This window comes from Staurois parvus, unplaced genomic scaffold, assembly GCF_062004578.1.
Source record: "Staurois parvus isolate SC_StPar_1 unplaced genomic scaffold, SC_StPar_1.0 ptg000696l, whole genome shotgun sequence".
Taxonomy (NCBI): domain Eukaryota; kingdom Metazoa; phylum Chordata; class Amphibia; order Anura; family Ranidae; genus Staurois; species Staurois parvus.
Genome location: NW_028318492.1, coordinates 2,206,109 through 2,233,310, shown reverse-complemented (window position 1 = coordinate 2,233,310; position 27,202 = coordinate 2,206,109). Strand labels below are relative to the sequence as shown.

Genomic DNA, 27,202 nt, shown 5'->3' with positions numbered 1-27,202 from the left:
AATGGTGGAGCTATAAATTGTGGCCATCTTACAATTCTCCATTAGCCTCCGGTCATTCAAGAGAGACAGACCTGTCTGTATTAGGGACAGAGTTAGGGCCAGAGAGACTTTAGGGCCACAGAATCGTTACTTAGGGACACAGAATCGTTACTTAGGGACACAGAATCGTTTCTCAGGGACACAGAATTGTTACTCAGGGACACAGAATTGTTACTCAGGGACAGACACAGAATTGTTACTGAGGGACACAGAATTGTTACTCAGGGACACAGAATTGTTACTCAGGGACACAGAATTGTTACTCAGGGACACAGAATTGTTACTCAGGGACAGACACAGAATTGTTACTGAGGGACACAGAATTGTTGCTGAGGGACACAGAATTGTTACTGAGGGACACAGAATTGTTACTCAGGGACACAGAATTGTTACTCAGGGACAGACACAGAATTGTTACTGAGGGACACAGAATTGTTGCTGAGGGACACAGAATTGTTACTGAGGGACACAGAATTGTTACTCAGGGACACAGAATTGTTACTCAGGGACAGAGAATTGTTACTGAGGGACACAGAATTGTTACTCAGGGACAGACACAGAATTGTTACTCAGGGACACAGAATTGTTACTCAGGGACACAGAATTGTTACTGAGGGACACAGAATTGTTACTCAGGGACACAGAATTGTTACTCAGGGACAGACACAGAATTGTTACTCAGGGACACAGAATTGTTACTCAGGGACACAGAATTGTTATTGAGGGACACAGAATTGTTACTCAGGGACAGACACAGAATTGTTACTCAGGGACACAGAATTGTTACTGAGGGACACAGAATTGTTACTCAGGGACACAGAATTGTTACTCAGGGACAGACACAGAATTGTTACTCAGGGACACAGAATTGTTACTCAGGGACACAGAATTGTTACTCAGGGACACGGGACACAGAATTGTTACTCAGGGACACAGAATTGTTACTCAGGGACAGACACAGAATTGTTACTCAGGGACACAGAATTGTTACTCAGGGACACAGAATTGTTACTGAGGGACACAGAATCGTTACTGAGGGACACAGAATTGTTACTCAGGGACACAGAATTGTTACTCAGGGACACAGAATTGTTACTGAGGGACACAGAATCGTTACTGAGGGACACAGAATTGTTACTCAGGGACACAGAATTGTTACTCAGGGAAACAGAATCGTTGAATTAAAGAGTATGTCAGACAACACGCAGAGGAGTGGCAGAGGAGGCAATGTTTCAGGAGCGAGCAGACGTGGCAGCAGAGGAAGGGGTCGAGGCAGCACTAGTCGCAGCCAGAGGCCAGTGCTCCCGGTGTCATCCAGCGGTCGTGTCTCCACCGACAACCCTGCCGTCATCGATTGGTTGGCTCGGTCGTCTTCCTCTTCCCAGGTCACCTCTGACACCTACAGCCAACGGTCGGTGGGTACGTCAGACACAACCGTTAGTTGGCATGGCCCGGGAGCAAGCCCACTGAAATCACGTGTCCTCTACCTGCCCATGTCCTTTGGTGTTCCCTCACCAAGCGAAGTATCGCATGCTGTGGGCTCAGCCCCACTGTATAGTGAGGAAGAGCTAACAGAGGGCGGTCAGGAACGGGGGGAGACATCCGCCTCTTCAGCAGCCAGGCGAAGAAGTACTGGCGAGGAGAGTGGCTCGGTAGCCGGTCTAGAGACAGGTCTGTCTCCTGACCCACACGCAGCCGAGGGGGCTAGTAGTGAGGCAGAGACCCTAATTGATGATGATGAGGCTGATCGCACTTGGCAGCCTCGTCGTCATCTGCCAGGCCCGTAATCTGCCATGGGCCCCCGTACCGACTCCTCATGCTGCTGCCAGGCCCGTAATCTGTCATGGGCCCCTGTACCGCCTCCTCATGCTGCTGCCAGGTCCAGAGTGTCTCATGGGTCCCTGTACGGCCTCCCATTGCTGCTGTCTCCATCACCACACTCTGCCATGTGCCACTTTCAGGTCTCCTCACACTGCTGGTGGGTTCCATTTTGTCATAGGGTGCTGGCAGATTACGGGCCTCCCATTGCTGCTGCCAGGCCCGTAATCTGTCATGGGCCCCTGTACCGCCTCCTCATGCTGCTGCCAGGTCCAGAGTGTGTCATGGGTCCCTGTACGGCCTCCCATTGCTGCTGTCTCCATCGCCACACTCTGCCATGTGCCACTTTCAGGTCTCCTCACACTGCTGGTGGGTTCCATTTTGTCATAGGGTGCTGGCAGATTACGGGCCTCCCATTGCTGCTGCCAGGCCCGTAATCTGTCATGGGCCCCTGTACCGCCTCCTCATGCTGCTGCCAGGTCCAGAGTGTGTCATGGGTCCCTGTACGGCCTCCCATTGCTGCTGTCTCCATCGCCACACTCTGCCATGTGCCACTTTCAGGTCTCCTCACACTGCTGGTGGGTTCCATTTTGTCATAGGGTGCTGGCAGATTACGGGCCTCCCATTGCTGCTGCCAGGCCCGTAATCTGCCATGGGCCCCTGTACCGCCTCCTCATGCTGCTGCCAGGTCCAGAGTGTGTCATGGGTCCCTGTACCGCCTCCTCATGCTGCTGCCAGGTCCAGAGTGTCTCATGGGTCCCTGTACGGCCTCCCATTGCTGCTGTCTCCATCGCCACACTCTGCCATGTGCCACTTTCAGGTCTCCTCACACTGCTGGTGGGTTCCATTTTGTCATAGGGTGCTGGCAGATTACGGGCCTCCCATTGCTGCTGCCAGGCCCGTAATCTGTCATGGGCCCCTGTACCGCCTCCTCATGCTGCTGCCAGGTCCAGAGTATGTCATGGGTCCCTGTACCACCTCCTCATGCTGCTGCCAGGTCCAGAGTGTCTCATGGGTCCCTGTACGGCCTCCCATTGCTGCTGTCTCCATCGCCACACTCTGCTATGTGCCACTTTCAGGTCTCCTCACACTGCTGGTGGGTTCCATTTTGTCATAGGGTGCTGGCAGATTACGGGCCTCCCATTGCTGCTGCCAGGCCCATAATCTGTCATGGGCCCCTGTACCGCCTCCTCATGCTGCTGCCAGGTCCAGAGTGTGTCATGGGTCCCTGTACGGCCTCCCATTGCTGCTGTCTCCATCGCCACACTCTGCCCTGTGCCACTTTCAGGTCTCCTCACACTGCTGGTGGGTTCCATTTTGTCATAGGGTGCTGGCAGAATACGGGCCTCCCATTGCTGCTGCCAGGCCCGTAATCTGCCATGGGCCCCCGAACCGACTCCTCATGCTGCTGCCAGGCCCGTAATCTGTCATGGGCCCCTGTACCGCCTCCTCATGCTGCTGCCAGGTCCAGAGTGTCTCATGGGTCCCTGTACGGCCTCCCATTGCTGCTGTCTCCATCGCCACACTCTGCCATGTGCCACTTTCAGGTCTCCTCACACTGCTGGTGGGTTCCATTTTGTCATAGGGTGCTGGCAGATTACGGGCCTCTCATTGCTGCTGCCAGGCCCGTAATCTGCCATGGGCCCCCGTACCGCCTCCTCATGCTGCTGCCAGGTCCAGAGTGTCTCATGGGTCCCTGTACGGCCTCCCATTGCTGCTGTCTCCATCGCCACACTCTGCCATGTGCCACTTTCAGGTCTCCTCACACTGCTGGTGGGTTCCATTTTGTCATAGGGTGCTGGCAGATTACGGGCCTCCCATTGCTGCTGCCAGGCCCGTAATCTGCCATGGGCCCCCGTACCGCCTCCTCATGCTGCTGCCAGGTCCAGAGTGTCTCATGGGTCCCTGTACGGCCTCCCATTGCTGCTGTCTCCATCGCCACACTCTGCCATGTGCCACTTTCAGGTCTCCTCACACTGCTGGTGGGTTCCATTTTGTCATAGGGTGCTGGCAGATTACGGGCCTCCCATTGCTGCTGCCAGGCCCGTAATCTGCCATGGGCCCCCATACCGACTCCTCATGCTGCTGCCAGGCCCGTAATCTGTCATGGGCCCCTGTACCGCCTCCTCATGCTGCTGCCAGGTCCAGAGTGTCTCATGGGTCCCTGTACGGCCTCCCATTGCTGCTGTCTCCATCGCCACACTCTGCCATGTGCCACTTTCAGGTCTCCTCACACTGCTGGTGGGTTCCATTTTGTCATAGGGTGCTGGCAGATTACAGGCCTCCCATTGCTGCTGCCAGGCCCGTAATCTGCCATGGGCCCCCGTACCGCCTCCTCATGCTGCTGCCAGGTCCAGAGTGTCTCATGGGTCCCTGTACAGCCTCCCATTGCTGCTGTCTCCATCGCCACACTCTGCCATGTGCCACTTTCAGGTCTCCTCACACTGCTGGTGGGTTCCATTTTGTCATAGGGTGCTGTATGGCCTCCCATTGCTGCTGCCTCCACCGCCACACTGTGGCTCCACACTCTGGTTTTGGCCCCGTGACTGCCCAAATGAGTGAAGTGTGCGGTGATTCTAAGATCGACGGCACTCATCTGCATGTCATACTGACTGACAGTATTATTTCTCTTCCCCAGCAGACTCCAAGGGCATTTAAATTAAAGGTACAGTGTTCTGCACGAATATAAAGGCTCTCTGAAGCCTAGAAACACCCTTTGTATAAGTTAAATTCGCAGCGAATATATTCGACTCGAATCAAATTTATTCCGCGAATTCGCCGAATCAGCCGAATCGAATTTTTGAATACTTCGCTCATCTCTAGTAGTCAAGTCGTGAAATAATAAGGGAGTGAATGTGTTGCTTGGGGGTTTCCGGGGTTAGGAACGGACGTATTTTGGAGATGTTGTGGAGGTGAAGTCTACATGAGTTAGTCAGCGAATGGACTTGGGGCTGGAAGTACAGATTGGAGTCTAGGATGACACCTAGTACTCTGGCTTGAGGGGAGGGACTGATGGTGGAGTTGTTGGTCTTGATGGAGAAGTCGGGGGGGGGCGCGGGCTGGGGGGAAAACTAGAAGCTCAGTTTTAGAGAGATTTAGTTTGAGGAAGTGGAGTGACATCCAATCCGATATGTCGCTCAATAGCCTTGTGATACGGGTGGAGACTTCAGGGGTGAGGTGAGGGGTAGAGAGATAGATTTGTGTGTCGTCGGCGTAGAGATGGTAGTTGAATCCGTGAGAGTGTATCAATTGGCCAAGGGAGGAGGTGTAGATGGAGAAGAGAAGGGGCCCAAGGACAGAGCCTTGAGGGACCCCGACAGAGAGGGGGAGTGAAGAGGAGGTGATATTGTTATAGGTAACGCTGAAGGAGTGCTGTGATAGATAGGAAGAGAGCGAAGAGAGAGCAGAGTTTCTGAGACTTTTGGTATGGTCAGTCTGCCAGGGTTGTAGAGGTCGGGGTCTAACACTTTGTGTTGTTGGGGGTGCTAGCGAGTCTAGGGCAGCTGATAGCGAGTTGTTATAAACAGTAGTGGCCAGGTCAGGTCAGGTCAGGACAGGGGAAGGATAGTGTCGTAGAGTTGGTCAGCTGCAGAGTGGAAAGGGGCAGGGTTCAAGTTGTGGAGGTCTCTGCTGGTGATAGTATGAAGTTTGGAGGGATAGGTGTTTGAGGACGAGGAGACAGAGAAGGTAATGAGGTTGTGATCAGAGAGAGGAAAGGGGGTGTTAGTGAGGTTGTGGGGAGTGCAGAGATGGGAGAAGACAAGGTCCAGGGTGTTCCCGTCGGAGTGGGTGGTGGACTGTATACACTGTGTGAGTGCAAAAGAAGAGGTTAAGTGGAGGAGTTGGGAAGTAGTCGGGTTATTGTTGTTGATAGGGATGTTGAAGTCTCCAAAGGATGATGGTGGGTAACTCGGAGGAGAGAAAGAAGGGAAGCCAGGCGGAGACGAGGTCGATAAAACGTGACACGGGGCCAGGAGGCTGACAGATTACTGCAATCCTCAGAGAGATTGGAGAGAATAGCCAGATGCAGTGGGCCTCAAAAGAGGAGAAGGATAGAGAGGGAGGGTTTGGGAGGACTTGGAAGGTGCTCTGCAGTGACAGGAGCAAACCAACCCCACCACCTTTTCGACCGCAGGGTCTGGGTGAGTGGGTCCAGATGAGACCTCCATAGGAGAGAGCCGCAGGGGAGGTAGAGTCAGGGGCTTGGATCCAGGTTTCGGTGATCGCAAGGAGGTGAAGGGAGCGGGAGACAAAGAGGTTGTGGATGGCGGAGAGTTTGTTGAAAACCGATCAGGCATTCAGGAGTGCACATGAAAACGGGAAGGTGGTTTTGGGGAGCAAAGGGACAGGTATTAGATTGTGGGGGTTGCGACAGTTCGTGGAAGTAAGTGGGTGCCTTGTGTGTGGGCGTGGCGGTGGAGGACCAGGGTTTGGGGAGATGTCCCCAGCGGTTAGGAGAAAAAGAAGGGTGAGAAAGGTGGCATGGGAGCGGGATGTACAAGAACGCATGTGTCTGCCAATGGTGGTGTTCGGGTCAGTGGGAGAGTGGAGTATCAGGAGGAGTTGGTGAGAGCCATAGTAGGGGGATGCAAGCAGTGAAGGTGCGATGTAGAGTTGTTTGGGAGGAGCAGAGGGATATAGAGAGGAGATTCTGGGAACGGAGGAGAAGAGTATGGGAGGAGGAGTAAACGAGGCATTTTAGGAAGGTAAGCGGAGTAGCGGACAAGAGTGGTGGAGAGTTTCTCAAGGGGCTTGGTTGATTGTAGTAATGTATCTCGTTGTTATAACTTCCTGCAGCTAGAGTTCTTGTGTTTAGGTTCAGGATGGGTTGAGATCAGTAGGATAAGGTGTGGCCAAGGGTAGTGCTGGGCCCAGGGGATCCGTGGTGCCTGGCGCCGGTGTAGGGGGGGTAGTAGCAAGTGTAGGGGGGTAGTAGCAAGGTTGTGATCAGGCTACAAGTTCCAGTTTGTGCAAGTCCCAGAATGTGGGGTGAGGTTTGGCTTGAGGAGATGAGGGGTGGACGTCAGTAGTGGAAGTGTTTCCCAGGTGGTGGAGATGAGATTTGGAGAAGGTAGTGAGGGGTGGGCATCCGGGGGGGTAAACAGATGGCTCTCGGGTCCAGGCCGGATCGTCTGATGGGTTCAGGTGGAAGTAGGCCCGCTTCGGTTCCCTCTTTCTGGTGTGGGTAGGGATGTGGGCGCGAGGTTCCGTTAGGCTGCAGACTCGCTGATGGTCGGTTGGGAGATGTGGGGGTGTGCTGAGGTGGGCAGTGATGGTTCTTTTAGGCTGCGATGGTTCTTTTATGCTGCAGGCTGGGGGTTCGTAGCTGCTTGAACATCAGGGAGAGTGTGCTGTGGTAGGTTGCTGGCTCAGTGTTACTTGGGCTTCAGGGGGAGTGTGCTGTGGTAGCTTGCAGGCTGAGAGTTGCTTGGGCTTCAGGGGGAGTGTCCTGTGGTAGGTTGCAGACTAAGTGTTGCTCAGGTTTCAGGGGGAGTGTGCTGTGGTAGGCCGCAGCAGGCCCTGCCAGGCCGGGTGCTGGAGTGGAAGGCCGCAGCAGGCCCTGCCAGGCCGGGGGCTGGAGTTGCCACGGAGGGGGAGCCTAGGTGACACAGCTCCCTTCCTCCAGGTATAGGTGGGGTTTTTGAGGTCGCTGCTGTGTTGGTGGGAGTGGGCCGACAGGCGGCCGTATGGCCGTGTGGATCTGGGGCCCTGTGCTTACTTGCTTGTTGTAGGCCACGGCAGGCCCTGTCAGTGTTGGGCGCTACGGCGGAGCTTCGGAGTGTGCTGCTGGTGGGTCAGGGAGGTTCCAAGCTGCTGATGGGTCAGGAAGGTCATGGAGGCCGTCAATGCCCGCCCTCATGCGCTGCTCGGCCGGCCAGCCACAATCCAGGGCCTGGCGAACTCCGATGCCGCAGGCCGCGGCAGGCACCGCTTGTCAGGTGCCACCACGGAGCTCTGGATAGCGTAGTGGGGGGGCTCCGGCGGCACCGCTCCCCCCTCTCCAGGTGCAGGGAGGGTCGGGGGGATCCCCGGTGGCCGGCGTCCGCCCACTGGTCCCGGTGGGTGGCGTGGGGGATGTAGGCGGCCAGAGCTCAGGACTGCACTGCTAGTCAGGCGCCATGGCGGAGCAGTGTATATATATACACACAGTATATATATATACACTGTATGTTGAAATGCGTTTTTATTACAAAATGTATGTCTTTAAAAATACATATTAAAAATATATATTAAAATTACTTTTTTATATGTTAAAAAAATCTGAAGAATATATTTAAAAAAAATATATATTTAAAAATATATTTTTTTAAATATATTTTTTCACATTTTGTTTTAACATATAAAAAAAGGCATTTTAACATATATTTTTTGCATATATTTGTAAATGCGTTCCAATTTTTTTTTTAAAGACATACAGTATATTCATTTCAACATACAGTGTGTATATATATATATATATATATTAATTTATTGAAATATATTTGAAATATATTGAATATGGCCAAAATTGTAGCATTTCAAATATATATCAATATATTTGAGAAATATATTTTTAAAATATATTTCAAGCATATTTTTCTTCCTTGTGGGTCACTATGTAAGCACGCTGCTTTGTATGGCTCCATTATGCAGAGCCATACAATGCAGTGTGCTGGAGCTGACAGGGGAGAAATCTGTATTGTTTACATACAGACCTCTCCCCCATCAGTGATACTCAGCGATCACTGGATGTCGGCGCGGAATCACCAGCTGGGACCTGGTGATCGACAGCTGAAGCCGCCAACCCGAAAATACAAAATCACACACACATATATATATATATATATATATATATATACACATGATTTTGCACAGCCCTGCCGCCCTGTAGCAGCAGTTCAGCTATAGGGCAGTCGGGAATTGGTTAATATTACTTGAATATACATGTACAGTATATCTAAATAACTACTCATAAAAGATGACTAAAGGGAATTGTTTAAAATCTAGTGGCCATGTCCAAAAGTAAAAATAATTCATACCCCAGAAGCCAAGTGTTTTGTTATGCCTATTAAACTGCTGTAAGCTACTGCCTACATACAGTAAATCTCATTTGGGTACAGTATTGCATGAGCAATTGCCAGTTAAAGTAGCGAATAGCAAAAAAAAAAATACTCTGGTCATGAATTGGGTAAAACCTTCTAAAATGGTTAAAAATGGTAATGTTGATATATGGCGTTTTAGTAAACAAAATACCATTCAGTTAAAGTTTACACTACATCTGTTTTAACAACATCCCTGTACTCTGGGGAGCCCTGGAAGTCTGATTTGTGTTATACTACAATAATAATGTTAGCTAGATAATCATTTAAAAGCAAGCAACTATAAAACTATGATATCATATGTAATATTGCTTCTAGTTATAAGAAATATTATATAGAACAGTGTATGAAATGGTATATGAATCACTGAATTTTTCTGCACATGAGCTCGAGTCAGAATATGGTTTTGAGTTTTAGAGATCACAGAACAAATCATGAATTGATTCCACACTATGTAAAACCCATCTCAGTAACCTGCAGTGTAAGTGATTATAATCTGTTTATCAGACCTTCCTGTTGCTCCAAAGTGGGAGCAAAACCCAACACTCCCTAAGTAGAAAAACCTTTTGGCATACCAGCCATAACATTAAAAATGATGATGACTTTAAATCAAACTTTTGCCTTCCACAGGGAATGTGGGGGACATGTGGATTTTTAAATGGAAATACCATGTTCCTCTCTCATCTGTCATTTACAGTTAACTACATTGCTGTCCTACCAACATCTGTCCTTCACTGCCAAATATCCCTTTAAAGTCTTTTTTTCTGTTTATCCAGCTGCTTGCTTTGGAAAGATTATCCAATCCTCTTTTAGGACTTTTCCATTGGCCTCTAACAAACAGAATGTGGGATTAGAGGAATGGCTACTTGCCTGGCAATGTGTGATCCAGACACCCAATGTTTATAGAATAGTTGGTTACAGTTAGAAAGTCAGTCATTAATGCCAACAATAAAATCCACAGTGCTTTTTTAATTTCCTTCTTATTTGCAAAGTACTTTACATAATGACTAAAATAGAGCATTCTGTCATTACGAAATTATTAATGTAAATAATTGATTGGTTAAATAATACATTTGGAAAATAAGACTTTATAGTGCATAGGCATTCCTCTAGTATGATATAAGTATTTCGAAAATAACACTTTATAGAGCATAGACCTTCCTCTAGTATGATATACATTCACCTTCACTTTATTAGGGACACCTTGCTAGTGCCAAGAAAATATCCCCCACACCATTACACCACCACCCCCAGCCTGAACTGTTGATACAAGACAGGATGGATCCATGATATCATGTTGTTTACGCCAAATTCTGGAACCACCATCTGAATGTTGCAGCAACCAGTCTGCCCATACTCACAACTTATTTTTGTCCACACAACTGTTCACTGGATATTTTCTCTTTTATGGACCATTCTTTGTAAACTCTAGAGATGGTTGTGCATGAAAATCCGAGTAGGTTATCAATTTTTAAAATACTCAGACCTGCCCGTCTGGCACCAACAACCATGCCGCATTCAAAGTCACTTAAATCCTCTTTCTTTCCCATTCTGATGTTCAGTTTGAACTTCAGAAAGTCATCTTCACCACGTCTACATGCCTAAATGCATTGAGTTGTTGTTATGTGATTAGCTGATTAGCAATTTGTGTTACCAAGCAATTGAACAGGTATACCAAATCAAGTGGCCAGTGAGTGTATGTACACTATATTAACAAAAGTATTGGGATGTCTGCCTTTACACGCATGAATTTTTAAACCTTTATATATATATATATATATATATATATATATACATATATATATTAATGATGGGCTTGATGTTCAAGTCGAACGTAAGTTTGACTTGAACATCAATCGTTTGTGTGTTCAGCGAACACAAAAACATTAAAGGCGTTCAGCAGGCTCTTCACCAGCCACACCCAAAAATGCACTGCGCTCTGACAGTGCATTGTGATTGGCCAAAGCAATGCACCTGACCACAGGTCAGGTGCAATGCTTTGGCCAATCACAGCACAGCTGGGCAGAGCTAGCAGTGACTAGCTCCACCCAATTGTTTACATCTGACCAGTAAATGTCAGATAGCGGCAAGTGCTCGGCGAGTTGTCAACGTCGTGACAATGCTGGACGGCGTGATTGACGATGGATTACGATGGAACCATTTTTTTTACTTTTTTTTTTTTATAAAGGACTTGTCAAAAACTGTTGTGTTTTATTCACACTTCACACTTTCTTGGTAAATAGGTAGCAGTACTATATACTCCATACTCATTCACAAGGAGGAGGGGTGGGGATCTGCGGGCCCCCTTGTTAAAGGGGGCTTCCAGATTCTGACAAGCCATTCCCCGTAGACCCCCACAACCCTGGACTGCCCTTGTCCCCATCAACATGTTGAGGGCATGTGGACTGGTAGGGTTCGGGGGGGGGGGGCCTTTCCTGGCCTGCCAGGTCTGTGCTCGGATTAAAGGTCTGGTAGGAATTTAGGGGGGACCCCACGCTTCCCTCCCATTTTTGAAGGGTGGGGTTCCCCTTAAAAGTCCTACCAGGCCTAAAGGACTTGGTATGGCTTTTAGGGGGAACCCCACGCACATTTTAATTTTTTTTTTTATTGTGGAGTCCCTCCTAACCTTTCTACCATACCTAAAGAGTCTGGTATGGATTGGGGGGGGACTCCACACTGTATTTTCTTTTTACTAAAAATTTCATTTAGAAATAAAATGTCAGTCCTTTTGAAGCAGGTTCTATACATTGTACAGATGTGCAACATTGCAGGTAGTTTAAGCCCCCCCAGGTGTGATATTTAAAGGATTTTTATTTTTTACTTTAAGCAATGAAAAATGACTGCCCCTTTAAAAATGGTGCTTTTTGAATTTTTTTTTCACTGATTTATATCCCGAGCACCCGAGTCCCCATACCCCTTTTATAGCCAATAACTTGCATATAAGCCTTCAAAATGGGCACTTTTGAATTTACAAGTTCGAGTCTCATAGACTTGCATTATGTTCGAAGTTTGCGGTCAAACTTTCGTTAGGTTCGACCGCGAACCAGACAGGGGGGTGTTGGCCCATCACTAAAATTATATATATATACCGTATTTGCCGGCGTATAAGACGACCCCCTACTTTTCCTGTTAAAATATAGGGTTTGAGCTATACTCGCCGTATAAGACTACCCCTCTTCCAACGCGCCCCATCATTGGTGTCAGTGGGGAGGAGGAATAGTGCCCCATCATTGGTGTCAGTGGGGAGGAGGAATAGTGCCCCATCGTTGGTGTCAGTGGGGGAGGAATAGTGCCCCATCATTGGTGTCAGTAGGGGAGGAATAGTGCCCCATCATTGGTATCAGTGGGGAGAAAAGTGCCCCATCATTGGTGTCAGTGGGGAGGAGGAATAGTGCCCCATCGTTGGTGTCAGTGGGGAGGAGGAATAGTGCCCCATCGTTGGTGTCAGTGGGGAGTAGGAATAGTGCCCCATCGTTGGTGTCAGTGGGGGAGGAACAGTACCTCATCGTTGGTGTCAGTGTGGAGGAGGAATAGTGCCCCATCGTTAGTGTCAGTGGGGGAGAGGAGCGGCTGCTCCTTCTTTTAGTTCGGCCGCTTGATTTTCGCGGGGCCGTTCGGCTCCGCCTCCTCGCCGGTGATTGGTCGCCTGTGTGCCTTTCCAGTGCTGGCGCCCAATCACCGGTGAGGAGGCGGAGCCGAGCGGGCGGCGGGACCATCGAGCGGCCGAACTGAAAGAAGGAGCAGCCGCGCTTCCTGGACCGGATCGTCGTGGGACCGGAGCCAGATAAGGTACAGCAGCCCCTCTGCCCACCCCTGTACTTGGTGTCCGTTGGAGGAGGAGGGGGGGCGGCGCCGCCCCTCGAAAAAGTGCCGCCCTGACACCGGCTCGCCGTATACCGGCGTATAAGACGACCCCCGACTTCTCAAAAGATTTTCACGGGTTGAAAAGTCGTCCTATACGCCGGCAAATACGGTAAGTATCAGTCAGGCACTGATGTCGGACGAGAAGGCCTGGTTCGCAGTCTCAGCTCTAATTCATCCCAAAGGTGTTCTGTCAGGTTGAGGTCAGGACTCTGTGCAGGCCAGTCAAGTTCCTCCACCCCAAACTCACTCATCCATGTCTTTGAACTTTGCTTTGTGCACTGGTGCACAGTCATGTTGGAAAAGGAAGAGGCCATCCCCAAACTGTTCCCACAAACTTGGGAGCATGAAATTGTCCAAAATGTCTTGGTTTGCTGATGCCTTAAGAGTTCCCTTCACTGGAATTAAAAGGGCCAAGCCCAACCCCTGTAAATCAACCCACACCATAACTCCCCCCTTCACCAAACTTTACACTTGGCACAATGTAGTCAGGCAAGTACCATTCTCCTGGCAACTGCCAAACCCAGGCACGTCCATCAGATTGCCAGACAGAGAAGTGGTTCATCACTCCAGAGGACACATCTCCACTGCTCTAGAGTCCAGTGGCGGCATGCTTTACACCACTGCATCCAACGCTTTGCATTGCACTTGGTGATGTAAGGATTGGATGCAGCTGCTCGACCATTGAAATCCATTTCATGAAGCTCTCTATACACTGTTATTGTACCAATCTGAAGGCCACACAAAGTTTGGATGTCTTTATCTATTGACATTGCAGACAGTTAGCGACTTATGCACAGTGTGCGCTTCAGCATGCGCTGACCCCGCTCCGTCATTTTACATGGCCTACCACTTCGTGGCTGAGTCGCTGTTGTTCCCAGTTACTTCCACTTTGTTATAATACCAGTAACAGTTGACCATGGAATATTTAGTAGCAAGGACATTTCACAGATGGACTTATTGCACTGTTGGCAACCTATCATGATACAACGCATTAATTCACCAAACTCTTGAGAGTGACCCATTCTTTCACAAATGTTTGTAGAAGCAGTCTGCATGCCTAGGTTCTTGATTTATACACCTGTGGCTATGGGGGTGATTGGAAAACCTGCATCCAATGATTTGGAGGGGTGTCCCAACTTTTCTGGCAATATAATATATATACAGTATATAACATGCTAGAGGAAAGTGTATGTTATACATAGCCCCCATCTCCCAAATGTACAATGAAGAAAGAAACCACTGATTGCTAAAAAAAAAATTTGCACATTTGGGGATATGGTATAATCTTAGCTTATTTACAGAATATGTGGTGTAAACTTTTTGGGTCAAGGATCTTGGTAAATTAGGGTCATTTTCTTAGAGCTGCTGATTCTCTGATGTCCTATGACGTATGTCTGATGAGTAAGTCCTTTCAGTAGCTCTGAAATGTTGCTTACATGTGATTAATATATTGTGCAAAAGAGTACAAAAGAGTGCTACACTTCCCCTTTATATTAATCAATCAATCAATCAATCAATCAATCAATCAGAAAAGTGTTTTCACAATGCAGTAAGCAAATCAATTCCACAGTGTATAAATTGCTAAAAATGAAATAGGTGGAGTTTAGTGGGCTGACGTCATCGCACATGCCGGCTGGTGGCTTCATCTGAGTTTTACTGGCTTTATTGTGAGTACCGTTTCTTAATTCCATTAAATTCCTTCTATACAGATTTACACTTTCCTGATTGAATTCCTTATAGGGGAAACACAGCACTATTTTGTACTATTTTGTGTATGTTTTGTACTCAGACATTTTGGTGAGTGCTGCATCCTGCAGTGTTTATTCACTGTTTTTCACATTTATTGAACCTAGCACATGACTTATGTTTGGTATACTTAGATTATCAAATTATTGCTGCAAACCAGCATAGTTGTGTTCTTACCAGGGGCGGACTGACAACTCATGGGGCCCCCGGGCAATAGGGGATCATAGGGCCCCTGTGTCCTTGCCCAAACTCAAAAAAGCCTATGAAAAAGGTACCCGGGGCATCTCATGGGGCCCCTACTGACCCCGGGCCCTTGGGCAGTGTCTGAGTTTCCAAATGGTCAGTCCGCCCCTGGTTCTTACGTACAACAAGTTTTCAGATTTACTGTGACAGCACTATCTGTTTTTGTCACTACAGCACTCCAGTTTTGCTTTTTGTATTGCTGTAAGGTGTGCACCTGAAAATATCTTACTAGCTGAAGAGTATGGCCCTGTTCAAGTCTATGGTGACTAATAGACAGAGGCCAGACAATACTGGGCTGGAGATAACTAGGAGGAGGCTGCCACTGTCATAAAGATGTAACTAAGCACCTGGGTGGGGAATGTCTGGGTTAGATTGGGTTAGGGGGAACTTGTGCTGACCAATTACAGGGAACGTTATGTAAACTCAATCATTAAAATCTCATACTGTATAAGCTTTTTCATGTTATGCCATTTTAAATTAAATCTGCAGCTATCATTCAAATAATACAATTGCAATTGTGCTTTGGCATTGTCACACTGTCACATAGGCTCCCAATGGTGGCTACAGGTGGCCATTTCACTAAACATTATGTAAGTATAGCTCATTTCGGTCACCATTAGGAAACCCCCCCAGAGGAACATCATACAATAATTTCTGAAGTGCATGTAGACTGGAAGTGGCTACAAAGAGGCTTTAGGAGTTCAGTACTACTGAGATTTAACAGTGTAAAAAAACGAGAACTCAAAACTTTTATTTAACCGCTTGCCGCCTCCACACAGTACATGTATTGTGGGTGGGCAGCACAACCAGACTAGGCAATGTACCCATACGTCACTGCCTGGTTTCCAGGTTTTGGGCACATGTGTGTGAGCCCCCTGCTGACCCATGCTATGATTGGACAAAGCATGAGTTTGTAAGCAGGTTTCAGCCAATGATTTTGTAACCAATCACAGCACTGTTTCTTCTTCTGATATGCAGGGAGAAAAACAGCTAGATCTGTGAGTAAAAGCAGCATATAGCAGCATACAAAGTTTTTTTTTTTAAACTTGATTTTGTGCTTTAGGAGAAAGTGACTAGCCTCTGTGAGCTCAAAAATGGTGACCAATATGCTCCTGTAATACTTGTCTAAAGCGATTGTGTCTGATGACATAAACCTGCCTCACTAACTGTGTGGGAGGTGAAATTCACAGGAAATGGATAGAATAACATGCAAGGCAACTTGAGTAACCCACCAACTGTCACCAGGGATTATAAATGGTACAAGCTAGGTAAAATCCTTGGAAATCCACATTAGGAAGCTGTGCATGCTCTAGGTTCAGTTCATATCCACATAAATCTATTACAAGTTTGCTCCCAGCTATACCATTATTTGAAAGTGTTAAACGCAGAATGCTTTATGATTACAATTCTAAGATAATGAGACCCGATAAAATCTTTCTTTGTTTACATTTTAAAAGTGAGGCAATTTTTTATATTATACGGACCTGAAGAAACAGTGTGAACGCACAATATTTTTAGGTTTTCTTCAACAAATTTTATGCTCTGACAAGTTAAAATGCCAGATCATTGAGTACTGACCTGGTATTTTATGGTCTACTACACCTTTAAACATAAGAGTTTTCTACTGACCTTGCTACACTAAAATCATTATAAAACTGCTCTAATTTTGGTTCCCAAGTTGTCTATGACCTTCATAAAATTAGTGTACCAGCTGGGAACATGCTTCTTACCAAAAGGGAAAAGACTTATTGCACTCAAAAAAGCAATTTGAGATTATTTGAAAGATATTGCACTCTAAATGAAAATGTACCTCTGCAACAAGCAGGGCCAGCACTGCTTATATTTCACCTATGTGCATTTCCTATGAGGCAATAGATCAAGTCCCTGGGCACTGCAGTCACCAGTATAATTTCTCAGCAGTATCCATGGATGCCAGTATTATTTTTCACTAACATGACAAATTCATTCTTCATATAAAACATGCAGATGGCATGTGTAAAGAAAAAATGCAAAAATACACGTGTAGAGAAATCTAACCAGATTTATGAACACCAAAAATACACACGGGGAAAACATGTATTTTAGTCATTTTACATACTGTTTTATTATATCACTGTATATGCTTTTTTCATATATTGTATGTTTATCAATTAGCCTTCTACAATATATATATATATATATATATATATATATATATATATATATACATACATACATACATACAGGTGAAAGTCGAAAAATTTGAATATCGCGCAAAAGTTCATTTATTTCAGTAATGCAACTTAAAAGGTGAAACTAATATATGAGACTCATTACATGCAAAGCAAGATAGTTCAAGCTGTGATTTGTCGTAATTATGATGATTATAGTTTACAGCTCATGAAAACCCCAAATCCACAATCTCAGAAAATTAGTATATTGTGAAAAGGTGCAATATTCTCGGCTCAAAGTGTCCCACTCTAATCAGCTAATTAAGCCATAACACCTGCAAAGGGTTCCTGAGCCTTTACATGGTCTCTCAGTCTGGTTCAGTAGGAATCACAATCATGGTGACTGCTGACCTGACAGTTGTGCAGAAAACCATCAGTGACACCCGCCATAAGGAGGGAAAGCCTCAAAAGGTAATTGCAAAAGAAGTTGGATGTTCCCAAAGTGCTGTATCAAAGCACATTAATAGAAAGTTATGTGGAAGGGAAAAGTGTGGAAGAAAAAAGGTGCACAAGCAGCAGGGATGACCGCAGCCTGGAGAGGATTGTCAGGAAAAAGCCATTCAAAAGTGTTGGGGACTTTCACAAGGAGTGGACTGAGGCTGGAGTCAGTGCATCAAGAGCCACCACACACAGACGGATCCTGGACATGGGCTTCAAATGTCATACTCCTCTTGTCAAGCCACTCCTGAACAACAAACAATGTCAGCAGCGTCTTACCTGGGCTAAAGAAAAACATACCTGATCTATTGCTCAGTGGTCCAAAATCCTCTTTTCTGATGAGAGCAACTTTTGCATGTCATTTGGAAACCAAGGACCCAGAGTATGGAGGAAGAATGGAGAGGCACATACTGCAAGATGCTTAAAGTCCAGTGTGAAGTTTCCACAGTCTGTGTTGATTTGGGGAGCCATGTCATCTTCTGGTGTTGGTCCACTGTGCTTCATTAAGTTCAGGGTCAACGCAGCCATCTACCAGGAGATTTTGGAGCATGCTTCCTTCCGCAGACGAACTTTATGGGGATGCTGACTTCATTTTCCAGCAGGACTTGGCACCTGCCTACACTGCCAAAAGCACCAAAACCTGGTTCAACAACCGTGGGATTACTGTGCTTGATTGGCCAGCAAACTCGCCTGACCTGAACCCCATAGAGAATCTATGGGGCATTGCCAAGAGAAAGATGAGAGACATGAGATCGAACAATGCAGAAGAGCTGAAGGCCGCTAATGAAGCATCCTGGTCTTCCATAACACCTCAGCAGTGCCGCAGGCTGATAGCTTCCATGCCACGCTGCATTGAGGCAGTAAATGCTGCAAAAGGGGCCCAAACCAAGTACTGAGTACATATGCATGCTTATACTTTTCAGAGGTCCGATATTGTTCTATGTACAATCCTTGTTTTATTGATTGCATGTAATATTCTAATTTTCTGAGATTGTGGATTTGGGGTTTTCATGAGCTGTAAGCCAAAATCATCACAATTATGACAAATCACGGCTTGAACTATCTTGCTTTGCATGTAATGAGTCTATCTCATATATTAGTTTCACCTTTTAAATTGCATTACTGAAATAAATGAACTTTTGCACGATATTCAAACTTTTCGAGTTTCACCTGTATATACACACACACAGAGTTGTGCTCAAAAGTTTGCATGCCCCGGCAGAAATCGTGAAATTTTGGTATTTGTATTGAACACATGACTGATCGTGCCAAAAAAAACCTGTCTTTTATTTAAGGATAGTGTTCATATGCAGCCATTTATTATTATAACATAGTTGTTTGGATCCTTTTAAAATCATAAGGATAGCAGAAATCACCCAAATAGCCCAGATCAAAAGTTTACATACCCTGAAATGTTTGGCCTTGGTACACACATCGGTTAAAATGGCAACTAAAGGTTAATTTCCCACATTTGTGACTTTTTACATTTAGTGCAATTATTGTCTGTGTATAAATGGTCACTACGTTTGTTAGCTCGCACATGGATTCACTGAGCAGGCTAGATACTGAGCCATGGGGAGCAGAAAAGAACTGTCAAAAGACCTGCGCAACAAGGTAATGGAAGTTTATAAAGATGGAAAGGGATATTAAAAGATATCCAAAGCCTTGAATATGCCAGTCAGTACTGTTAAATCACTTATTAAGAAGTGGAAAGTTCAGGGATCTCTTGATACCAAGCCAAGGTCAGGCAGACCAAGAAAGATTGTAGAAAAACTGTTCGGGATACAAAGAAAAACCCACAGGTTATCTCATTAGATATACAGGCAGCTCTGGAAAAAGATGGTGTGTTTTTTTTACGAAGTACAATATACTTGAACAAAAATGAGCTGTATGGTCGTGTTGACAGAAAGAAGCCTTTACTGCTCCAATACCACAATAAAGCCCAGTGAGGTGTGTCAAGGTGTTGTGAAGCATATTGTAACCGGGCTTTTTCTGTATACATAGTATATACAATTTTTATTTTTATGTGTTAGAAAGGGAAGCTTTGATCTCCTGAAATGCATTGGCTGTTCATGGATAAATAAAGACATCAACAAATAAATTGCTGAGTTGAATGACTGAATGTACTAGGCACACACCAGGTGCTCTGTGTATGACAAAACAGTACCTCCTTTGGTTTCAGCAGGAGTTGAGTAAACTGGGACCATACTATGGTACTCATATACTGTACCTCCACTGTAGTTGAACTCTCAAATGGGATCTCAACCAACACAGCCATGATTAAATCCTGACCAGCACTACCACATATTGATAGGTCGCCCCTTACCTGGTGTCTGGCTTCAAGTTTTCTACTGTAGAATATGTCTGATTTGTGGTTATGATTGACTGATTCTTTCCTTCAGGTGCTCCATTTTCTGTTGAGATGACTTTAAACTCTAAAATAGAATAAAAAGAACAATAAAAAGTTTCTTTTACTTTATTTCTCTTATGCTGGTTATCTTGAGTATAAAATTTGATCATTGTTAACTTTGGCACAGTATTGTACAGTAGCAAGATTTTTTTCGGGTAAAAAGTGTAAGGAGCAAATCGTGTTCATTAATAAAACTCCACCTTCTATAGGTCAATCATCAGTAAACCTTGCGAGATTAAAAGGAGTATCCCTTGAGACCTGTAAAGGTAATATGAAGATTTGGACACTTTGAAAAGTGTGCACACTGTTCTCCTCCCCCACCCTACCACTATATTTCCCATGGCAATGCCTTACCCTTTGGATAGGATGATTGGAATATTTCTGGCATTAGCTAGAATTAGAGTAGGTAATATTAATTGATTTTAATTGTAAAATAGTATAAATATAGAACAACTAGTGGCAAGAAAGTTGTTCTGCTTCAAAATCCCATCCTGAGGCCAATATAACAAACTCAAAGTTATTTTATACATTTTTTAAACCTTTCATCACCATCCTGCAAAGAGCAAAAACTTCTTGGAAGAAACTAGTACCTATGTTCTTTATCTATACATGATAAAAGTTTTCAAAGTAAAAAAATTATCCTTTATTGGGGAACAAAAAATTGGGGGATTACTGGGTGCAGTGGGTCTCACTCTGGTGGCTGTTGGACTGTAAATATTTTTAGACATTCTGTACAAGTGCTGAACTGAAAAGGTAACACTGTGAAAATGTAGGTTGTTAGTAGAGTTGTATTTATTATTGCATATCTATTTCTGTGATTTCAGCTGGGCTTTAACATTTAGGGCTCAAGGTCTAGTTTTTCAAAATGATGCACCCAGAAAGATTAATGTTCAACTTTAATCAAAGTTAGTTAATGTTCAAATTTATCTCTTTAAATATGTGCTTTAAAATTATACTAACCAGTAGCTGTGTCATTATTAGGCATTTCCCAATCTAAAATAACAAAGGAAGAACACCCCTCTACAGTCACAACAGTAAGGTTAGAAGGAGGGTTCTGGGGAGGAGTTGAAATGTCCTGGTTGGTGCTCTCCTCTGTTGGGAAGTGTTTAAGAGAGTCCGTGATGGAGCAGGGTCTATTTTCTTTTTTGTTTATGTATAATACATGTGATCCTGCAGGAACAAAAAAAAAAATAAAAATAACAATGATAATGATGGTAACACACACAAACCAAATGTCAAGTTATTTGCCTGTAATACTTGGGGTGTGGACTGCTTTTTTAATGGATCTTGTATAATTACATAGTAAGAAATAATACTTAGCAGACAGTTCCATTTAGAAATGATAACCAAGTTCTAAATGGTACTAACATAAATGGTACATGCTGAATCACATGCTATTTTATTATAGGCATAGTGCACCCACAGGTTCAATAAATGCACCCACATTACTTAAATAAAAAATATGCAATTATTAAATTTTTGCATTCAAGCCTACAGAGCACCACAACCATGATCAATGCATTGTGTGTGCAATGCAAAGGCCCTATAATGTTTACCACCAGCTCCAGAACTGTACAGACTTTCCATTATGAGTATGTAGGAAGAAAACAATGGACTACGAGTGCAGTCATTGCACTTGTGCTGGAGATTTCTGTGAGTCCCTTTGCAATAGTGCCAGATGGGACTTTTACTATTCACAGATCACAGATTAATGGATGATGTGGCTATGTGAGCAGAGCCACACACAGCTATGTAAAATTCAAATATCAACAGATGTCAACAGATGTCTGCAGATGTCATGTATGGCGTAGAAAAAATACTACAGTATATATTTCTCACATCTGTTTCATAACCAATACATTCTACACTATTCTGTATCATACGTTATATCCTGTATAAAAGGTCCATAGCTAAAATGTGGAATAGGCTAAAGAACTTACCTGGATAGTTACAATAGTTTTTTTTTTTTTCTGTAACATTCAACTGAAATATAATTATTAGGCTTCGTTCACAATGGTGTACTACAGTGTGCACATACTACAGTGCACAGAACATGTCCGGGAAAAAGACGGCCTTCGCATAAGTGTATGTTGTAGTACACCTGTGTGAATGGGGCCTTTGCCACAATAATATAAATATACGGCATGTAAACGATATTTCAGAATAGCTTAAAGTGACACTAAAGCTTTTTATTTTTTTATTTAAATATCAAACATGGTTATACCTACCTCCTCTATGCAGTGATTTTGCACAGGGCAGCCCTGATCCTCTTCTTTTAGGGTTCCCGCCGGCACTCCTGGCTCCTCTCCAATAAAGCAGTGCCCCCAGGGAAAGCCACTCACCCTGGGGGCACGGCATTGTGCTCTTCCCCGAGCCACTGCTCTATGCCTCCATAGGACACATAGAGCCAAGGCTTGGCACCGACCCCCGTTATCCCCTTATTGGCTCACTGACCAATGGGCTCCTACTGCTGTCTGGACCAGAGGTGGCACAGGTAAAGACTGTGGGGGGTTGGGGGGCCGCTGCACACATAAAATTTTTTACTTTCATGCATAGAATGCATGAAGGTAAAAAACCTCGAGCCTTTAGAACTACTTTAAATCATATCTAAATTCAATAACAAAAATGTAATATAATGGAAGCCTACAAGTCCTTAGAAGTGGTCTGTGTTTTTAAAGCTTTTTCTTAACTGATGATCCTCCCTGCAACATACTTTCTGTTCTAGGGTGGCAACACTTTACTCACTGTACTAAATCAATGGAGCAGTAGCATTGTAACCCTAGGACAGACTTAAGATCACCATTCCCCCTTTCTCTTCTATAGGGGAAGGTGTTCTGTACTGCACAAAGATGAACTGGACAAGGATGATAAAACTTCTTAAAACAGCATTGCAAAGTGCACAGGAAATGACAAGCTCACTGCATTTCTGTCAAGATCAAAGGTTTAAGGACGAAGTGATTTTTGAATTTTGTATATTTAACAGACCAAAAGGAGACGTTATTTATTAGGTTTTACATATACACTACATTATAGTACTGCCCTATTGGATCATTGCAATGATTGCAATGAAGTATTACAGGGCAGTATATATATATTTTTTCAATACCTTTACAATTTATTTTCTGAAGTTATATATGTTATGAAGTATCCTGTACAGTCAAAAATATGTACATTTACAAAGCAGTGAATGTTACATTCAGCAAACATTCAGTGCAAGTGCAATTTCTGGTAAATGTGTTTTAAATTACAGTTAATGTTTCATTGGCAGTGAATGTTTAGTGAATATCACATTCACTGCATTATTAATATGCTCTTTGAGTGGTTCTGTTGCACATCACATCTGGACACTTGTCTAATGCGTCTGCTTTATTCTTGTGATTCATATTACACAGCTTTGTGAATCTTGCAGAAAGTAACTAAATAAATAAACCAAAAAAATCTGTTGCTACATATTATTTAAAATGTATAAATAACTTACCCGTATATCTCTGTTTGCCCACTGTATCAACATCTGACTTTGGAAATGTATTGAATACATTCGGGTCCACTAAAATGTATCAAGCAAGAAGTAGATTATCTTGTGTTCATGACAAAACAGGCCTAAAGTAAAATGCAATACATTGTGCAAAAAAAACCCAACAACTTTACAGGACATTTCTTCACATTGCTTGGTTTTCTTTGCAAAATCTATTGCTGTGTTGGATATGTTGTGGGGTCAGCAATAGAACTGTGCATTATTCATTCATTCAAGATGTTAAGCCTGCTTTAAGGTAATAGTACAAGTAATAAATATATATATATATATATATATATATATATATATATATATACACACACACACAGTCATTAAATAATCACTAGTAATGATAAAAACAGAAGTATTGATGGAATACATAAGATAATACCTAAAAACATATACAAATGAAACAGATACAAATAAAGTTATTCTTTGCATCCTTCTTATTGCTGTTTTTGCCTTTTACCTTTTCCTTTAAGATCTCACTGTAAAGCAGGATACAGCATTTATTTGGTGTGAAAAAAAAAAGATTTTTTCTGTAACATATGACCATCTAGACACAACTATACTTACCATTTATCACATCAATTTTAAAAATAAGGAAACTATGACTTCACAATAAGCATAATAAGACAAAAATATGAAATAGCAAACGGCACCATAAACAGATTTTGTATAAAGATTGAATTTATTCCTTGAGAAGAGACAATTAGGTGGGATATGATTACCATGTATAAATACGCAAGTGGTCCATATATATCCAACGTGGTGCACAGTTATTCACTTTTCGGTCATTAAAAAGGACAAGAGGGAACTCTTTACGTCTGGAGGAAACAAGTTTTTACCTCTACATACATAAAGGTTTCTTCACAGTAAGAGCTGTGAAAATGTGGAATAGCCCCTTCCCCAGGAACTTGTTCTGGCCAGCTCAGTTGATTGTTTTAAAAAAAGAGTTGGATACATTCCTAAATATAGAGAATATAACTGAATATTACATGGTCATTAACACCAGAGATTTTTGATCTAGGGAATATCTGATCCGGAATTTATGATCAGGACGGCATTTTTTACCTCCTTGGAGCAAATTGGACCAAGCTTTACAGGGTTTTTTTGCCTTCTTCTGGATCAGTTGTGAACATATTGGAACTATGATCTATAAATGATAAGTTGTTTCACTGCAACTTATGTATTTTTCCCTAATAAAGATGAGCAAACTCATTTACGTGGAATTACATGGATACAAGGATGGGAATGTATTTTTATTGAGTGGTCAATCACTCGGGTTTTTCTTACATCTCTCATGGCTTTGCTGCTACTAATTATTGGCAGGGCATTAAAAATCAAAGAGCTTCAGATTGCTGTGGTTAGTCAAAAATCTTATCACAGAGCACATATGAATTGACTTCCTGTGTCTAGAGGTCACTTATCAATTTGCTTCATCAGTGCCCTAGTCCCTCTCCTCTTCTTCCATGTGGAGTTGCATGAAGGTACTCTTGTTCAAAAGAAGGAACATGCCTCTAACCTAATCTCTGTCCTAGGGATTTATAATTGCTAAAGCCATTGAATGGCCTCTGTAACATCCATGAAGTGACCACCATTAGATCCAGGAAATGTTTACCATTCTTATTAGGGTTTGGCTACTACTAAGATCCAAGAATCAACCACCATTGTTTCAGCCAAAAAATTACAACATAATCAGCCAGGTACTAGTTATGACCAAAAACCAGAAAAGGACCATCACCATTATAGCCAAAGACTGAACACCACATTTACAACATCATTGCTGTGGAATAACTATTGCTAGAGGCATTAAATGTCTATCACATTTACAGTATATGACTGCTATAGCCGCCACAGTAATACTTCTGTAGACCAGGCGATAATAAACACACTGCAACTGAAACAAAATAGTCACTATATTAAATATGCTTAATTTTACATGATCAAGGGGTTGATTTACTAAAGGCAAATAGACTGTGCACTTTGCAAGTGCAATTACACTAATTTTCCCCAGAGCTTAATAAATGTGGCTTCACTTTGTAAAGAATACCTAATCAGGTGCAAGGAAAAAAAAACAGAATTTTTGATTGCACGTGATTTGATTATGGAAATCACCAGAGCTTCACCACATTCACTATGCTCTGGGGAAAATGAGTGTGACTGCACTTGTAAAGTGCACAGTCTATTTGCCTTTAATGAATCAACCCCAAAGCCTTGCAAGTCAATCTTTTTCTTGCGTCCAGGTGGCCAACTATGCTGTTTTGCAAAGTTGTGTCCAGTTACCTTAAATAAGCAATAAACATCTTTTTTTTCCTCATTTTGGATCTGTGATGAGAATGAAGACATGCATATTTCTCCAGTTATAAGAATGCAACACTGTGTTTCACAGCAGTGGAGAGGGGCTCCTTGGTTCCATTTTGTCACCTCACTTTCAGTTGACTAGTTGTCCTGTCTCAGTGTTCCTCAAACCACTTTCCACAGAAGCTATTGTTTCCATATCTTCCAAGTTTGCCCAATAAATTTGATAGCAAATAGTGGATCTGGATAACACTGAACACTGGGAAGTAAAGAAGTTATTTGCATGACTCCACTATCATTAACAGAGGAACAGACACTAAGGGGTTTATTTACTAAAGCTGGAGAGTGCAAACTCAGGCTCACTTCTGCATAGAAACCAATCAGCTTCCAGGTTTTATTGCTTAAATGACTAAGCTGAGGTTAGAAGCCGATTGGTTTCTATGCAGAAGTGAGCCTGATTTTTCACTTTCCAGCTTTAGTAAATAAACTTCATCGCTCCTTATTTGTGATAGAAATGTTGGTTTATAAATACCTTCTCTTTCAAGATGAAGAATGTAGTCAGTATTTTGGAGGAGGACTTTTTGGTTCCTCTTGGCTACCTGTCTCATCTCTTCTCCCTCCCCATTTGCCTTGGCTGACATGTGTTTCAAATTGTACTTTTTTTCCTTCTCAGTCAACTTTGCAAACATTTTTTCATACATGCCTATTCATAACTGTAGTGTTTTCATTTCCCCAGATCAGAGCCTGGCTGCAATGGAGAAAACTTAAGTAATATGTCTGCCAATAGAAAACTGAAAGGAACACCCAGCTGCCTGAGATCATTATTATTACTGGATGAAAACATGTCTAAATGGCAAAAGTCCTTTTCATAAGATATTTTTTTTCTGTTTTTGCTATTTCTTTGAATCATTGTTTTTATTCCTGGATCAAAATGTTTAGTGGAACTTGAAGAATTCTACAGAGAATCTATTCTCACGTGGAACACAGAGCTGTAGGAATAGTTCACATTTGTTTCTAAACTAGGCTATAGCATCATTTATGAAAGAAGAAACTGCTTTCTATATAAAATATTAAACTGAACACTTTTTACATTCCTTACTAAGGAAACCTGTACGTTTCTCTCTGACATCTTAATTACCTCATTTACATGGCTTTCCATTTGCTAAATGTCTCCTTAATTTGATTCTTAGCAAAACAAATCAGAGAGCACAGTTTACTCTTGATTTGGTAGTGTACTCATAGTGGTTGATTTACTAAGGGCAAGCAGACTATTCACTTTGCAATTGAAGTTGCACTTTGTAAGGGCATTATCACCAGAGTTTAGTGAATGAGGTGAAACTCTGCTGACTACCATCATCTAATCATGTGCAAGCAAAAATGCTGGTTATTTTTTAATTTTCCTTGTCATTTGGTATTCTTTGCAAAGTGAAATTTCATTGTATTCACTAAGCTCTGGGGAAAATTCCCTTGCAAAGTGAACTATCTATGTTCCTTTAGTAAATCAAACCCCATAGTCCACATTTAGGCATGGTAGTTAGAA

At 43.5% G+C, this 27,202-nt stretch overlaps 1 protein-coding gene across 49 annotated transcripts in view; it reads right to left on the bottom strand.

Annotated features, from left to right (window-relative positions):
* The window catches only part of ABI3BP (ABI family member 3 binding protein), a 512,999-nt gene that overhangs the window by 76,555 nt on the left and 409,242 nt on the right, over nucleotides 1-27,202 (bottom strand). For all 49 annotated transcript variants that reach the window (XM_089652925.1, XM_089652933.1, XM_089652937.1 and 46 more), the window contains 3 exons: nucleotides 23,326-23,394; nucleotides 20,808-21,017; nucleotides 19,764-19,872 (listed from right to left, as the gene is read on the bottom strand). In XM_089652925.1, the coding sequence (XP_089509051.1) occupies nucleotides 19,764-19,872; nucleotides 20,808-21,017; nucleotides 23,326-23,394 (388 nt within the window). The remainder of the gene's footprint in view (nucleotides 1-19,763; nucleotides 19,873-20,807; nucleotides 21,018-23,325; nucleotides 23,395-27,202) is intronic.